Below are 17,683 nucleotides of genomic sequence, written 5' to 3'. Positions count from 1 at the left end.
CCTCCAGGGGTGGATACCTGGCTTTGCTAACGTTGAAATGATTGGGGTTTTTCACCTCTTCCTTTTTTCTGAAACTGTATATAGGTTGGGTCTCTGGGATCACTTGGCAGAGAACAGGGGAGCAGGGGGGCGATGCTGTCCCAGTGTTCTCTCACTATGATCAGAGTTAATAAAGCTTCTGCCTGACTTGTCCTAAATCTTACTTGCATTATTACGCGCTTGGAGCTCCCAGATTCTCTCTAGCCGTGACCTGCTTGCAGAGATGCGTTCTATGCTTTTCTCTGATTTTGTGGAAAGCTTGAAGGACTGTCACTTGGCTTCTGAATTTCGTATCTCCAAAGTCTGTTGAGTTTCTTTTCCAAAACTTTCAGTGCCTGAAAAATGTTCTCAATTTGCTTGATTTCTGACATTGCGTCATTTTTGCATTTCACATCTTTCTCCTTCAAACTACTCTTTTACCATGGACTTAGAACCAATTGAAAGCTGGGTATTTTGTCACTGAAAATTGATTTATTGATAAACATTTTATCCTTAATCCAGCCTTTCTGTCTTCTTACTTCCTGCTGTTCATGCCTGACATACTCTTTTCAGTTCAGTTTTGGCAAGAACTTGCCTTCAATCCTTCCTTTTAAGCACCCGTATTCCACTAAATCTTTCTACTCTGTCCTCCTGCTGGTAATGCTTGCATTTCTCCAGGCATTTGACATTTTTGGTGTTGTTTAGAGATAATATATGCAGTATCAGATACTTGTATCTAGTGCCATATAACATATAGGTTTGGGGTATCCTAATGGATCGAGGAGGAACTTAAATTGGTCCTCCAAGAGGAGTCTTTTGTACTGTGACCTCCATTACGGATGTAAATTGCTTTTTGTATTCAAGATTCAAAAGAGTTAAGTCATTGCTGCTTTTATTGTCTAACACATTGCTGCTTTTTTATCCCAGTATGAGATTTCTTTCCTGCTGCTAGATACAGTTTGTTATAAATGCTAGGGTCATTCACAAGTGGATTCTTCCAGAAGTTTTCAATATATTCCCCAATATGCTGTAGTCATTAATATGCAAAGGCAAACTGTAGATGAGAAGGTTTGGGATGGAGAAAGAGAAGTAATGGCGTTAGTTTCTATAAGTCTTTTTTTTTTTTTCCCCTGAAATGACAAAGCTCATTCTTGGGCTTGTCGAAACACAAATCAAAGAGTACTGCATAGTATACTCTGAAAGCATTTTCCCCTTTCGTTTAAATAGGGTTTCACACTGTTATTTTTATTAATTATAGCATCTACTTACTATTAATATAGTCTCCACTAAAAAAAAAAAACCAGGTAAAAAAAATTACCTATATTAAATCTGAATGAATGGTCTTTCATTATTTCCTGGTAAATAAAAATGAAAAAGCTGCAGTTTCAATAATTAAGCAGCAGTGGTTAGTTTAGAAATCTCAATTCTTCCTGATAAAATGTATAGTGCTTTGTGGCATTTTTATCTAAAGAACACATGGATGTGCACTGTCGAGGTGAAAGCATACAGAGTGATTTAAAATGCACTCTGACTACACAGCATATACAGGCATTCAGATATGTACATGGATTGGCACATAAACACCAAGCATACGACCTGCTCCATTGAACAATAGCATTTGTAAGTCATAGCTGTTGAATGTTAAATATGGAAATAATTGGAGTTAACTCATGCAGTGAAACTGTAGTAATGCAGACTAGGCGTTACAGTCCTGGCATAAATCTGCTGGAGCAGAGAGACAGCTCAAAAATGAGGATAAATTGCTTCTGCTTTGCAGTGCTCCATTTCACTGTTGTCTTGTATGTGTCTGCCCATTGCTCCTTTCTCTGAATGGATGTTTTAGCACTTCTGGTTAGTGCTGCAGTCATACCCTGAGAAACTAAAATCTCCATTCAGTGCTTGAGATAAATACCGCAACACCAAGAACGGGGCACCTCTTCCTGCGGCGCGAGGTCTCTCAGCAGAGCTGACCTCAGGGCTGTGGTGATGCTGGGGAGAGAGGGTCAGCCTTCCTCTGTGTTCCGAACTGCTTACCTTAATAACAGTCGTGACAAAGTGGCTAAATAGCATCAAATGTGATTGTGGTTATTTCTGCCGTAGCGGTAGGTAGCGTGAATCATGGGGATGGCCAGCTGCACTTTGGATTAAGACAGTGAAAAACCATCAGCAGCAAAACCACATTTCTAAGGAGAAGAAGCTTGTAAGGCGATTATGGATAGAATCACCCACAGCTAATCATCAGTATGCCTGAAGCACATATCTCGAGCTTGGGCTTAGATAGCTCTGAGGTTTATATTTCCGTGTTCCCTGCATTTCTAACTAATTCCTGTTGGTTGCAGGCAGTGGAATGGCAATGTGATGAAGCTACTAAAAGAGCCTGTTACAGTAAAGGCAAATCAAAGGTAAGCATGAGACAGCTGTTCTGCTTTAATAATATTTATGTGTTAATAGCAGGTGTAATTCAGTGTATAAATCTCTACCTTTTGCATTTTTAGTGTCTCACTTTCCAAAGAGAATTGTAGAAAAGGAGTCTGACACTGATGTATAAGTAAAGGAATAAAAAACAATATAGGGAGTGTGGGGTGAGAGGTGCAGTCACGTGTTTCTTTTCTGAAATGATCAAGAACTTTAGTTTCCAACAATTTACTGTTTTGACTCTACAACATGTCATATGTAATAGGCTGTACTCTCACTTCATTTTCAGTACTGTAAATCCCGAATAACTGTGTAATTACTTTGTAAAATCCTCAATTTATTTCCCTGTGTATTAGATGCAATTTTAGGAACATTTATATTTCATATCTACTGGCACTATGAAGAAAATAATATGAAATTCACTGGCTTTTTAGACATGGGACTTGATATAATTTTAGTATTCAGAACCGATTCCTTATCTGGCCAACTACAATTTCTTTTATTCAGCACAGGTAAGTGCAATGCTAAGATGGAACCCATATGGATGCTGTGTTCTTTAGTGGCTGTCCTAAGCTGAAGCTAGTTATCAAATTAATTATAAAATAAGTTACAAATGCATGCCATCTCTGTCTGTAATTATTATACTGTTTAAAGTTAATTGACTTAAAACATAAAGGGAGAACACATCAAGAGTGATAACTACAGAAAAGCACACTTGCTTTCAGGACCCACATTTGGTAGAACATGTCAACATATGTTATTAATGTGCAAAACTCAAAAAAAACCCCAGGCTTCAAAAACATATTCCAAACGCTTATACCACCTAGTAGAGGAGGAGTCTCTTCTGCATAGTCATCTAATCCCTGACTTTTTACCTTCTCCCATTAAACAGTTCATTTCCAGCTTTATTTACTAAGTGCTGGAAAACAATGTTGCAGTGTACCCTTGGCCTGGCCTTTTCTGTTTGAGATTAAAGAGGAAGAAGGGCCTCACTTCAGAAACATGCTATACTGTGAGGAGAGAAAAAGACATAATTACTTGGGAAAAAAAAGCAAGAGTAGTGAATGTGCAGTGTAAAGCTTCATGCATGGAAGATGATTGTCTTTACGGAGGAACATCTTTCCCTGTAGAAATACGTTTATAGTAGCAGGAAAAGGCATTAAGAATGGTGTTGCCTTCCTTGTCCTTCTCCTTTCCTTTTCTTTCCATCCCAGTGTAAGAAATGTATTTAAGTGTTACTGGTCACTGGCTATTAAGGCGCAGGATTTGCTAGGTATATAGAAGGTACTAATAGCTGGAGAAAAGAAATGGGTTAGATTTTACCTAACGCTTTCTAACTTGAGCAGACAAACTCTGGTGACTCAAGTTATGTGTGAAGGTTTTAATGGAAGAAACAGCATCTAGCAAGTGTTCTGATCTACAATGTTACTTGTCAGTTTGTGAAGAGAGAACAAAGAACTCCTGGGACCTCGTACTTTAAGCAAATGTTTCATTTTGTAAGTTGTAATTTCTCCCTGGAAGATTTATTCTTGTTCTTGTAATATATCCCTGAAGCTTTTATCCTTAGTCTTGAGATGACAATACTCTGCAGGAAGAGAGCATGCTCAGGTGACAATAGAATATGACAGGTTGCATTGATCAAGGTGTATATACAGTAGAAACTATCATGGTAGGAATGCACTGTGTAACTAAAAGTTTATGCCTCTGTTTTACAGTGATTTTCCAAGTTTAAAACTGTGAGAATAACATTCAGTTTGTCTGCAAATCACAGGGCAGTGACTGATCTACCATGATGGGTGACAGCAATGGTAAATTGGAGACTATAGTAGTGTACTTTTGAATATTATGTTTACAATACTGTTTGTGGTGTAAAATCCCCATTCAGTTGAACAGTGCAGAGTCGTATTTTGCTATTAAATAATTTTGCTAGGAGAAATACTCAACACTGGTGAAATGCATTTAAGAACGGACCTTAGTGTAGTACATACGTGCAGATTTTCATTCATGCTCATCGTACCCTTTTGAAGAAGCTGATGATTAGAAGTTATGCTGTCATTGTAAAATATTATAAATGCTATTCTAATTACGACCTCTGAGATTGTTTCTTAATATTTTTACGGGTTGGATAAAGATTTAGTGCTTCATTTGTATCCATAGCCTTGTTCCTCACAATCTAGAAGACAAGTACAGTCCTTAGGTGTTTGAAGGTAATCCTGAGAGGAAATAGTTCTTTTCTTATTGTTACCATAGGGCTTTTGGGTTTTTTTTTGACGTGCAAACTTTGTGGCTTGGAAGCTTCATGTAGGAGTTGCTGGAGAATGCAGAGATGTTGACTGAGGCAGCCTACCCAGCTGGAACGACGACTTTTCATGCCTCTCTTGCTTTCACTGGTGTGACCGAGATTAGAGAAAGGATAGCCTAATGATGTTTGTCTTTTATTGCCTCATGATGAAGACTAAAACAAGGCCACTATACTCCCTGTATAAGAAGGACTTACACATGCAGATGAGGAAAGCACCTGATCTGTGGTGTGCTCCCCTTCCTAGGCAAACCACAAAAGCCTTCCCTTGGAAAAACAGAATTATCAGGCCAGGAAGAATTCACTCCAGTGCTACAGTGAATTGTCCCTCTTCCAAGGAAATCCCCTGGGAGACACAATTCCAGTTACTGTTATCAGAAAGACTGCTTGCTTGCTCGTTACTGTATAAATAGATCCAGCACAAACTGGAGACTTGCTGGGGGGCTGCATTTCTATAACATTTCTCAGGGCAACTTCGGATTTCAGGGCAGGCACATGTGTGACTGTAGGGAAGGGACAGGAAAGATTGGAGACAAAATATACGAGGCCAGCCCAGACTGTGGCAAAGGAGAGATGAGGATTACAAGGATGGCTGTGGGTAAGTTATTCATCCAAATCCTGGTTTCTCTTGAAGCTCTGTGGCCCACAGAGTAGCATGGGGGCAATGAGTTCAGGCAGCAAAACTAAAAGTCAGCTTGCTGATGGGGTGCCCTGAAACCAGAAGCTAGCTTTGAACCCTGAAGCAACTCCAGTAGTTTTCAGATAATGGTCAGTTAAACACGAGTCGTTTTTTTTTTTTTTTTTCTTTTTTGTTCTTGAGAAAAAAGCAGCACAGAATTTTTGCCTCAAGCTGTTAGCAGTGGTTGTTCTGAGGTTTATGCTTTAGGAGCCAACGAGGGAAAAGAGCTGAAGGAGAAAATATATAGGGACATCTGCCACATTTGACAGTGTAATGTGCACTTGACTTTTGAAGGCTGATGTTTGTTACTGAGACTTCAGACTTTTATCCACCAATTTAAGCTGTAGCTTAAAATAACTAGTGGCTCCAGAAGCGAGCCAGACAAAATGATGTCCTTGTGGCCAGCATGCGTTAGCATTTAGAAGTCTAAAACCACACACGGTTAAGAGAATAAATTTGGCCATTCAGACTGGCACTTGTGGTAAGGACTGTTATAAAGTAAAAACATAAATACACATGGTAAAAATACAGTAAACCAAAGAAAGATTAAAAAATATATATATAATTGAAGTAAAGTCTCTTCTCCCTTGTTTATTTCAGATTCTAATGGCTGTGTGTGTTAGCATCTGAATTTTCAATAAAAGTATTAAAAAATTAAACGCAGGTGTTTTTAAAATGTTCGCCTATACAAGAAACATTGTTGTAAATGGATAACCATATCCAGCCAGATTGTACTTGAACTGTCAAGCTGGTCTTAAACTTAAGTAGCTGTTTCTAACAGTTGTATTTTGTTTCAGGTATGCTGGTATAAAGATAGAAAGTATTCGTTAAATGAATTTCTTTCTTTCAAAGGTATTTTTATAGAATAGGAAAGTATATGGCAGAGAGGTCAAGACGAAATGGAGATTAAGGCTATGTAAAAGATGGCTACCAAAGCTACCACCACCCTCCAAACTGAAAAACCTTTGGGTTTTAAGTCCTTTGCATTCAGCAATGCCACTTCTACAACACACATCTCTTTTTTTTGCACAGCTAAAAAGTGAACCAACTGAGTTTGACTCAAGAGTAGAAAAGTGACTCTGAACAATTCGAATTACTTAAATAACGGAGTAATTTTCATTATGGTTTTGGGTGGTGATTGTTTTACTCATGACTAATTTTTTTTTAATTTGTTTTGTATTATTTTGGATTTGTCGTATGAAGAAAATAGCCAATTATAAAAGCTGTTCTTTCAGTTTGGGTTTTGTTGTACTATGTACCCCACAGAAATTTGATATGAGATATCTTATTTGCCTTGTTGCAGTATGGATTGTTGTGAAGTTGGCACAGAACTTGGGAACATTAAAGAGAAGAATCTTGTGAATCCCAGGAATGTCAGAGTTTAAAAAATTAACATTATTTTTGAACAGAAAGAGTGGGTGATCAGCCTGCAAGTAATTTGGCAATGGCACTATTTCAGGGAGCTCTGGAATATGAAGAGGAGACATTGGATGGGTTGTAATGTCAGTACCCACTTATTTTTCCTACACTTACATTCCATGGCTTTCTGCAAAGGGCAAGATGGAAGTAGCCCAAAGAATAAATTACTGTGTTATGTTCTATGAACCTCCCTGAGCACCCATCCCACAAAAAAAAGAAGGAATTGCTGCCTCTTTTTTTTTTTTTTTTTTTTTTTTTTTCTTTTCTCCTCTCCCTTGGTGTAGTTAAAACAACCTGCAACAGGTAAATGGCCTAGAAGTGAAATAATTACTTTTTAAAAGGCTTGATGCACTGCCCAACCCTGTTATATGGTTGCATATTAGCTTCTCTTTGGTTGAGAGAATGTTAAAATGACAGTTTTGGTAAGTTCAAGATAAAGTTGTTTTATTTTTACCTAATGAGAATCAAATCTTAATTCTAAGATGTTTGACACCTTTAAAGGCTCGAACTGAAGTGTTTAAAAGCTACATTTTCATGAGAGACTAATGTGAATGTAGTTGGGGGGGGGGTATTTTTTCAAGGAGGTGTTTTTTTCCCTGAGATTTTACTGGGTGGTGAGTGTTGTTTTTTTTAAAAAAAACTTCATTTTGTATTAGGAAAGGTATAGATAATGGATTCTGAGAGTTTTCTCAGAGATCTTTAAAGTATTGTGCCCATCTTGCTTTGCAGTCTGTTTTGTGCCTGTTCAATTTATTCAGGATTATATTTCTTGTCTTCCAGGATGAGAGTCTATTTTCAAGATAAACAAGCAATACATTTACTATAACTGTGGGCCATATAAGGGGACTTCTGCACCATTACTATTACATGGATTTACTTACACGATTCCACTTAATATCTCTTAGAATTGCACAGCTGTATTTTCACAAGTTTTTTTTTTTTAATGCTTTACATGAGACTACCTTGTGAATAAATGCTAGAGAGCATTCAAATGGAAGGTTCCAGGAAACTTTATTTTTTCCAAGTATATTGTTGATTTTGTTCATTTTATTGGGTAGGGACATTGATTTTTGCAGGAGGAGTGTTTGATTCTTTCCTACATACAGTTCTGGGAGATTTTTAGTATTGCAGAAAAAGGCTTTCTGTCTGAATAAACAGTAGAAATTGCTGTTGGTTTCTAGCTTCTGAAATGAGAGAAATGAACATCATAAAGCTTTCACACATCCTAATGGGTTAAAAAGCATGTCAGATTATTCCTCAGGGGTAAGCATCTATATATTGAGGTAATGAAATTTCTTGAGAAACTTCAAATTAACAGAAACATAGATGCTTCTAATAAAACCTGTTGTGCAAATTATGAATCTAGTAGTGACAAATCTATGTCTGAACATCTCAAGAATTTTATTTGTACTGGTTTCAATGGATTTGTGTTACTGATAGCCTGTTCTTTCTCCTGTTTTCCTCCCAACTTCTTCCCTTGGCCTGATCTGTCTTCAAACCCAGCATCTGATCCGTTGAGACAGCAGTGCGTTATTTAAGTCAGCATCTATCACTTCAGAGTTTAGCTAAACCTTTGAAATATACACTTAGAAGAAATCTTCAGTACTGAAGAAGTTTGTTGTTACCCTGTTAAGAACTTCTCACAAAGGCTGATGGACGCATGTGTTGTCGTTAGGAAATCTATGTATATAGTTATCATTAGCACATCAGGTGTGCTCAGGCCTTGTTCCCCTAAATTTTTAGGTGTGGACACAAAACCATGGAAAGCAAATCATAATTGGTCTCCCCTATCCTTTGAAGTACCACTGAATATAGCCTTTCTTTTCTGCATGGCAGGAGGAATGCCAGAACTACATTCGAGTGCTTCTTGTTGGAGGCAACCATCTCTTTACCTGTGGAACCAACGCCTTCACTCCTATCTGCACCAATCGGACGGTATGAGTTCAGGGTTTCATCCCACCAGCTCGAGTCTTTGTTCTGAGCCAGCAGACCAAAAGGCAGAGCGTGCTGTGGTTGAGTCCACGCTGTTTGCGTCCCGGTGGGTGGGCTGATGCGTAAAAGGCTGATTTGGCGAGTGGCAGGCCAGAGGAGAGTTCACCCGTGATCTCCTCCTGCGGTCTTCTCCTACGCTGTGGGAGAGAGCACAGCTACGAGCAGCTCAGTTCCTCCCACGTGCCAGTTTTTTATGAACCGTAGGTATTTCTAAGACTTCTGCCACTCTGTCAAGTTTGGTTGGCATCAACTGGTTTAGTTACCAGATGTAGTTGGGTAGCTGCCTACTGTGTACGTGTAGTTCTGGAGAAGATGAGAGTACCGGTATTAGTGATTTCTGACTGGCAAGAATGAGAAATCTTGGTGGACAAAATCTGTCATTCTGTTTCTGAAAAAAACCTAGTTGTCATTTATGAGTATCAAAGCAAGAGAGTCCACTAAGGATCAATAATAGTCATATTAAAAATCAAAATGTCACTGTTGCGCTAAGCTGGCTATTTATTTCGGGGGGGGAGGGGAGAGGTGTTTTAATACAAAGAATAGCTGTATCACCAAAAAACTCCTTGGTACATTTATTATATTTAAACCTATTGCACCTTTATTTTCAAATAACATATTAACATCATACTGTGGTTTATGGCTGAAAGCATTAGGGCTACTAAATCAGAGAGTTAGTTCTGCTGAACTGGAAAGCTCTTTTTTTTTAAAAAATCTCATTTTTCAGGTGAGATTCTTTCCTAGAACACACCAACAAAACAAATAGATTTATTTTTTTTCATTGTCTGACCATTTGCTACAGTGAATACCTTAGCTGATTCTGGGAATCAGATCTGTTTTTCATAATAACAGTCTGTCTAGAGATAATTAATTTTGAGTTGCTTCTAATATAAAACATTTTAGACATGGTGGCTAATGATTAACTTGCATGTTTTACATACCAAAGTGGCAGAAGTGAGATCAGACAACATTATGGTAAAACTTTTTGTATGAGACAGTTTTAGATTGATATAAAGGTCAGCTCATTACTGTTGTACAATACCACAGCAGATAACTGGTGTTTATGGTAGGATTTTGCTCAGATTGATGCAGCTTGGCTGAAATGATAATATTCAAGTTGTTTTAATTCCTTTTTCTCACTCTTTTACAGTTAAGTAACTTGACAGAGATACACGATCAAATCAGTGGCATGGCTCGTTGTCCTTACAGTCCTCAGCACAACTCTACTGCTCTTCTCACCTCCAGTGGGGAATTATATGCTGCTACAGCCATGGATTTTCCAGGAAGGGATCCTGCTATTTATCGCAGTTTGGGGGCCCTTCCTCCTCTCCGCACTGCCCAGTACAACTCCAAGTGGCTGAATGGTGAGTGCTGATGGACCATGAGACTCATCTTTTTTTAGCCCATGTTCTCCATATTCAGTCTTGAAATTCCATTCTGAGAGTTTGAAAGTTTTTAGAGTATTATCTCATTTAAAAATTATTTTGCATAATATTTTTTATTTTAGTATAATTATTATGGTATTTAATTAACATAGTTGCAGTTTGTAGATGTGCACTTAAATATTTACGTCATGTTTGCAGGCATAGGCGTGAGCTGTACTGTATCTCTCAGATGCGCTCACGTGGCATAGCTGAGTCAGCCAAGAGCCGCAGCTTGCCTTGAGCATTCTTTTGTGGAGTCTTTCAGAAACCTAAGGCAGAAAATAAACAGTTTAGAATGGACTGAATTCTCCTGGCTTTCCCTGGAGGTCCCAGCCTTGACAAGCAGAAAATGTTGTGCTTTCAAGCTTCTTAGGTGGCAGACTGACGGTTTTGACGCTAATTATAGCCAAAGGATAGGGACTAGTCTGCAAAACATATCATAAAATCGTGTTTTAGCAATGACTCGTGTGGCATGGATGTTAATCACCTGATGAGGATTTCCAGCTGGGAGAAGCTGTAAACTGATAGGTATTCCTCAGATGTAACAGGGCCAGGTGCCATTAGATGTATGACAAAAAAGACGCAGATTCTTCTAAAATGAAAATTATTATTTAACATAAAATGTGAAATTATGTATATTATAATTTGCCTATGCTTGTCTCAGTAGAAAGAAACCCATATTTTCATAACTCATGCTATGTGACACAACAGTCACTATTCCCACAGTGCATTTCGTGTTATGATGGGATTATTCTCATGCTTGAAATTAAGTACAAATACAAACTCTTCTAGCTTCAGAACATTAGGTCAGGTGCGAGAGACAGACTTTATTTTGAGTATTTCAGTTCTCACATAATCTGAATGCTGAATTGTGCATATTTGCTTGGTGTATTTTTCTGTACAAAGAAGCCATCAGAGGTAGCTTGGAGAAATTTGTGACCTTCTCTGAAGGTCAGCCGATTTTAGAATAATAATTAACAAACCAAAACCAAACGGCATGGAACATAACAGAATTATAGCAGTTCAAAAGAAATGAGAGAGATAAAATGAGCTCATTGTATAGATATCCCTGTTCAGGTGCTTTTTCTCCGCACAGCCGTGGTATTGGAACTAATTGCCGTGCCACACCTGGGTGCTTCTGTCAAAGGGAAAAAATTCTTCACACTGAATTTTCAGCTTAACTGGATGTGTTTTATGCCAAAGGGCACACTAAAATTCCACACACCCCCCGACTCCTCTAATTAATCAGATTCACTGTATTTACAGTTTGTCTGTTATAACTCTTGCTGCTAGTAGGATATGTGGCGAGAAATTATGACCCAAGAACAAACATTAATCCTTTCACTTTTGCTTTTAAGGATTAATGGAAATAGCTATGATAATTCAGGGTTATCCTTTTGTTTTTCTGTTTTTTAATGAAAAGACTTGTAATTACCTAGTGCAAGCTTTTCTTATTATGTAATATTCTATGTAACTCAAAACCAGTGTGTGCTTGAGCTGTGCAATTTGGTCTTTAGCTTTCAGATAAGAGACCTGACTGAAAATATGCAAACTATATGCTACCCGTTGTTGCTTGTTTTGCAAGAAGATAAATTAATTACTTTCCTTTGGTCGTGCCACCCGTAAGGTTGGTTCTGTTCCTTTGTGCATATCATCCTTTTTGCTATTATCCTAAAATTGGAGAGAAATGCCTGCTCGTTTTGAAACCCATCCTTAGTTTTCTTCACTGGAGATGCTACTAGAGGAAAATTTGAGCAGTTGTGCTGTGTTTTTCCTTTCAAAGCTGTACATCTTCTCCCAGATGGCAATGACAGAGTAGGAGAGCAGTAAGTTGATGCGAGATGAAGGTGCCTCCCCTGAATTCCTTTCTCCAATGCCAGACTAAGTTATTGCAAAACACCTCCATAGCATTTCCTCACCCATCTAAAATAGAATCATAGAATCATTTAGGTTGGAAAAGACCTTTAAGATCATCGAGTCCAACCATTAACCTAACACTGCCAAGTCCACCGCTAAACCATGTCCCTAAGCATCACGTCTGTATGTCTTTTAAATCCCTCCAGGGATGGTGACTCAACCACTTCCCTGGGCAGCCTGTTCCAGTGCCTGATAACCCTTTCGGTGAAGAAATTTTTCCTAATATCCAACCTAAACCTCCCTTGGTGCAACTTGAGGCCATTTCCTCTTGTCCTATTGCTTCTTACTTGATAGAAGAGACCGACCCCACCTCGCTCCAACCCCCCTTCAGGCAGTTGCAGAGAGCGATCAGGTCTCCCCTCAGCCTCCTTTTCTCCAGGCTGAACAACCCCAGTTCCCTCAGCCACTTCTCATCAGACTTGTGCTCCAGGCCCCTCACCAGCTTGGTTGCCCTTCTCCGGACACGCTCCATCCCCTCCATGTCTTTCCTGCAGTGAGGGGCCCAAAACCGAACACGGTACTCGAGGTGTCACCTCACCAGTGCCGAGTACAGAGGGACGATCGCTGCCCTGCTCCTGCTGGCCACACTGTTCCTGACACAGGCCAGGATGCCGTTGGCCTTCTTGGCCACCTGGGCACCCTGCTGGCCCATATTCAGCCGGCTGTCGACCAGCACCCCCAGGTCTTTCTCTGCCGGGCAGCTTTCCAGCCGCTCTTCCCTAAGGCTGTGTTGTTGCATGAGGTTGTTGTCCCCCAAATGCAGGACCCAGGTGGTAAAGATAGGCAGCACTTCCCATGAAGGTGGGATTTTATTTTTTTTCTTCTTACATACCCTAGGTAAAACAGCAAGGTCCACCTTCCATTTATGAAAAGACTGCTGAGGGGAGAGCCTGTTCTTTTATCTCTCATCTGTCCCGCTCACCTCAGGTGCCACCTGAAGAGGCTGAGCGAGGCAGGAGGAGAGGCACCCTGCGAGGAGACCGTCAGTGCCCAGCTGCGGAGAGGCGTGACAGGACCGTCAGCCTCATTAATGCGGCAGAAAACTATAATACAGTGAGCCAGAGAGAATGGAAGAACTTAGAACTGAAATCCATCTCAACCAGGGGGAAGGTAGAAAAACGGATGAATTTGGGGAATGTGAACAGACAAAAAACAGCATTCGCCAAAGAAAGGGGGAGGACAGAAATATTGGAGGCAGAGATAGATTTCAGTAGCAGACATACCAAACCTTAAGATGAAAGGGAAAGGGGATGATTATGAAAGTGAACTCTGGTTTCATTTCTGTTATGAAAAAAACAAATAAAAAAAAAATAATAAAAAAAACCAAACCCAAAAAAGGAAGGGAAAAAAGCAGAGAGGACCAGATCTTCAGGGAAAGCCTTTTGATCATCTCCCTTCCTGCAAAGCCAGATCAGAGAAAAAAAAAACCAAAAACCAGCAGTCCAAATGTTTGGAGAGAAATGGGTAAGCCATGATAATTGGGTTTTCTTTCCATACCATACCTGCTGGTTGGCAAAATCTGCTTAAAGAAAGCTAGGGGGTTTTGTTCTTTTGTATGTGGAATTCTGGATTCCGAGTTTTAAGTAACCATTAAAACTTCTGCATCTTTTAATAGATCCCTATAGCCCAAACCTCTAGTGATTCTGAGTGAATTAAGGTAGTCCTCTATATTTTTGATCTTTGCCCCTCCCCCAATATACTCCTATGCAAGGTGTCTATCTGGTGAATATAGGTGATGGAAAATCCACTGAACTCCAGATGGGACTCTCAAGGACTTGAGTAGGTATTAGATCAGAGAATGGTTTCTGCCACTAAGTTTGCATCAGCAAAATAATATAAGGAATTGCAAAATATTATGCAATGTAAGACCACTTTACCTTGCAAATGAAGGAGATTTATTTGAAATAAACAACAGGCAATAAACCAAGGAATTTTGTAATACCTTATTTAAAAACTGTTTTTCAGAAAAGAAATAATTGCATTTCAGAATTTATTAGAGTACAACAGTAAAAAGTAATATCTAATGAGTGCATCTACTTTTATGATAATACTGAATTGTATTATAAAATCTATCAGCAAAATAAGAGAAGATTGGAAAAAATGTCTGGCACACACAGTTTTAGTGTGTTTTGCAGTCCTTGCTCTTCCATACCCATAAAATCTTCAATTTAGCAAAAGGAAAAGAATGTAAAAGAAATCGTGGAGAGCTGAGGCATTGCAGAAGAAATAGGAGTCAAAATAGATTGGTAGCCAGCTATGCTATGACTGACTAGCATTTTAAGCATGTGTCCTAGATAATTATGAAGTACAGAGGAAAAATAGCTATTAATAAACAATGATTTCTGCCACTTTTATACTAGGATTTAACATTTTACAGTTCAGTTCCTGAGGGTGGATGTAACTATGATGACTACAAGTTACATATTACTTTTAAGATGTTTTAACTCTGTAGGAAAATTTTACTCTATGATTAAGATTTGTCGTTAAATATTCATGAGCAGTGATGCCTTGGTCAACCGAATGCAAGATCTATACTATTTTCCAACAGCTGCAGAGGACTGCACTGAATTAATATACTTAATGAATATACAGGGATTACAAAATGCAAATCAGAAATGGACTTCATTAATTATGTTAGTAAGGTGAAGAAAACAAAAACAGACTGGTGCATTTGGAGCTTAAATTCTTTCCGTTATTGTAAGCTTCCCTTTTGGACAGCGTTTCTCGCTGGAGGTTGAACCTTATTAAAAAAAATTCAAAGGCATCTTCCTAGAATTTAATGACAGTAAGTATTTAGCTGAATACAAATATCTGGAAGAAATGTGTCTTTAAAGGCCAACGATATGAGGGTGTGATTCATTCATCTCGTGAAGTCAATGAACATGCACCAGACAGATGTTGTTCAGCATTAGACCAGTTTGTAGGCTTCCAAGATTTTGACTACATTATACGTGCACATATCTGTATGTGTCTTATTTTGTGTACATGTATAATCTGATCTGTGTCTAGATCTGACCAACTTCTAATTTTAGTTTTCACATTTCTGGGGCTAATTTCACTTTTGACTGGGGTCTCTGAATGCGTCGCGCTTGAGATGCGAGCGGTCACTTCTCACAGGGCCAGTCGGTGGAAAGCAGAGCTCTTTCGTGCTGAGAGTAGGCTTTGGACCTTATAATCCTTAAGGTTAATTGCTGTTATCTCCAGACAGACAGACAGATCATCCCCTGTTACTTGGTTCACTCTGGAAACAGCAGCATCCACTAACTAGGTAAATGAAGTCATATTAGTCTACTTCAGAGGATGCGGGGTTTTAAAGAGTAAAGAGCACAGGCCAACTTTCTTGCTCCAAAGCTCAGGAAGCAAGAAGAGGCCAGGACTGCCTCGGGTGCTCTCACAGAGCCCTCTCAGGCTCCTGTTTCCCATTGCTCTTCCCAGAGAAAGTTTCTGTACAGTCCCTCTCATCCTTTTACCTACTCAGTCTACATCGGCATCACTAAATTAAAAAGGCCCAGGAAATAAGCTTACACACGACACCCTTGGTCATCCGTATTGCTCGCTTCCCAGCCTGGTTTTGGACCACTCCAGCTACTGCTTTCCCAGCAAAACCCTGGGTGCGACTCGGGGAGAAGTTTGCCGTATCCGCTGTTAGCGAGAGCCAGGGCAGGTGGGGATGCACCGTTTGGCTCCTCCTGCCCTCCAGAGTGCCCCATCCCATTCCCAGTAAGCTTTGCACTCCTGAACCCCCCGGTCTGTCCTCACGCGTGCAGCACACCCTCGCTTTCATGCTCCGAGAACGCCGTTCTGCGGGCTGCAGCGTCAGCCTGTGCTGCCTGGCAGAGCCGCAGCCGGTTCCTACAGGAGCAGCCGGCACCGTCAGGCGACATCAATGTGCCGCCGGCCTGGCAGCGACTGCGGACTTGGTCTCTTTGGTTTCCGAGTTCCTTGGGTGGGTGGAAAGGGAAAATAATCCAAAGGGAAGCGTTGTCTCTTCCTAGTAAGTGCCTTCTCATTAAGAACAGAGAGACCACGCTCGCTGGAAAATGTAGCTTTGTCTCCAACCTTTAGGAAAATAATGAGATTATTTCCGATTGAAGCACTGTCTTGACTTCACACGATTCAGTCATCTTTTTTGCAATAACTTAGAAGAGTCTGGGGGTGAACGTCCTTGCAGGACAGTCATGCTCCTTTATGAAGGAAGCCGTAGAGATTCCCAGGCTTCATGCTGAGTAAGCAAACTTCAGAAATAGCACCCTACAGTGTGTTTGCCCAGAGGCAGCACTAACTGGCCAGGCAGTGCTTTCAGCACAGGGGTTTGTGTATCTATATAGTGCTGCTCCATGTTGTACGCTGGAGATCTTTGTCATGGCACACTGACAGACTCGTTTTCTTGCTTTCCTGATTCCATTGGTTCCATTTAATTTGGGAAAGTCTAGTCAGCCTGACACATCCATAAATTGAATATATAAAAACCTATAAAGGTCGTATGCAATAGTCATGGTGCATTATTACAGGTTGACATTCTCATGTTGTTCCATACTAGCTCTGTCCTGTCACATACCAGAATCCTTGCACTTCTTGTGGTGACCTAATAATTTCCAAATAAGATGCGTTTACTCTTTCAGAACTATTTGCAAATTCAGCAGGAAACAAGAGAGTCATTTCATTTGCTGCATTAAAAACCTTTATGGAAAGGCCTCCATGTCAACAAATAGCAGTTCACAGCACAATATTTGAAAACATATGAACTAATTTTTCCTAGATGGGAATCTCTTTTTTTCCTTTGAAGTGATTCAGATCACTTTTCCCAAAGAGAAAATGAAATAAATAAAGTCTGACATGATAATCCTTCCATATCCACGGAATTCCCTGAGGTAGCTCTGAGATTATTATATTTCACGCAAATGAAAACAGTTTTCACAATTTCAACAGCAGGTCACATTTTCATCAGTTCAAAATCAGTAAAGTATATGCATAGGTGTTTGCAGATGTATGTATTGTTTCTCAGTATTGAATCCATGAAATCCACGAACTGTTTTTTATTTATACATGTATTATGGTTATCAGGGCAACTTTAAAATATTGTCTCTTGATAGATTGACATGGATTTTTCAAGAACCCTAAAAACATTATGAATGCATTTCATACGATTTTTATTCTTGCAGTTCATGAAGACTTTATTTGTAATTCATTGTTCTCCAGACCTTGAGTGCTTCTAGTAGTGTTTCTGGCTCTGCAGTGAGATCCTATTGTGCCAACGTAGAGACCTTTTTATATCAGTGGGCCTCCAGCAAGGGGCAGCAGCATCAGGCCCCATTGCAAGGCAGGGCCTCTGTGTTTAGTGGTTGTACGGGGTGGTTTTGTGGGTGGATCAAGTTGATGTTGAGTGTTTACACAATAAGTAGAATCTTTTTACATCAGTTGAGACATCTTTGAGAATTTCAAAGAGAAAGCAGGGTTATAGGCTACAAAAAGTCAAATGCATAGTTGGAAAATTTTACTTTTCTGTGCTGTTTCAGGTGGATT

General features: G+C 39.6%; 1 protein-coding gene across 3 annotated transcripts in view; it reads left to right on the top strand.

The window, feature by feature from the left end:
* SEMA5A (semaphorin 5A) overlaps positions 1-17,683 on the top strand; it is a 327,513-nt gene that overhangs the window by 177,125 nt on the left and 132,705 nt on the right. For all 3 annotated transcript variants that reach the window (XM_049823923.1, XM_049823924.1, XM_049823926.1), the window contains exons 6-8: positions 2,358-2,420; positions 8,667-8,765; positions 9,970-10,183. In XM_049823923.1, the coding sequence (XP_049679880.1) occupies positions 2,358-2,420; positions 8,667-8,765; positions 9,970-10,183 (376 nt within the window). The remainder of the gene's footprint in view (positions 1-2,357; positions 2,421-8,666; positions 8,766-9,969; positions 10,184-17,683) is intronic.

The sequence above is a fragment of the Accipiter gentilis genome, chromosome 20 (assembly GCF_929443795.1).
Source record: "Accipiter gentilis chromosome 20, bAccGen1.1, whole genome shotgun sequence".
Lineage (NCBI taxonomy): Eukaryota > Metazoa > Chordata > Aves > Accipitriformes > Accipitridae > Astur > Astur gentilis.
The sequence above is the reverse complement of the archived record's forward strand: the minus strand, read 5'-3'. Positions and strand labels throughout refer to the sequence as shown.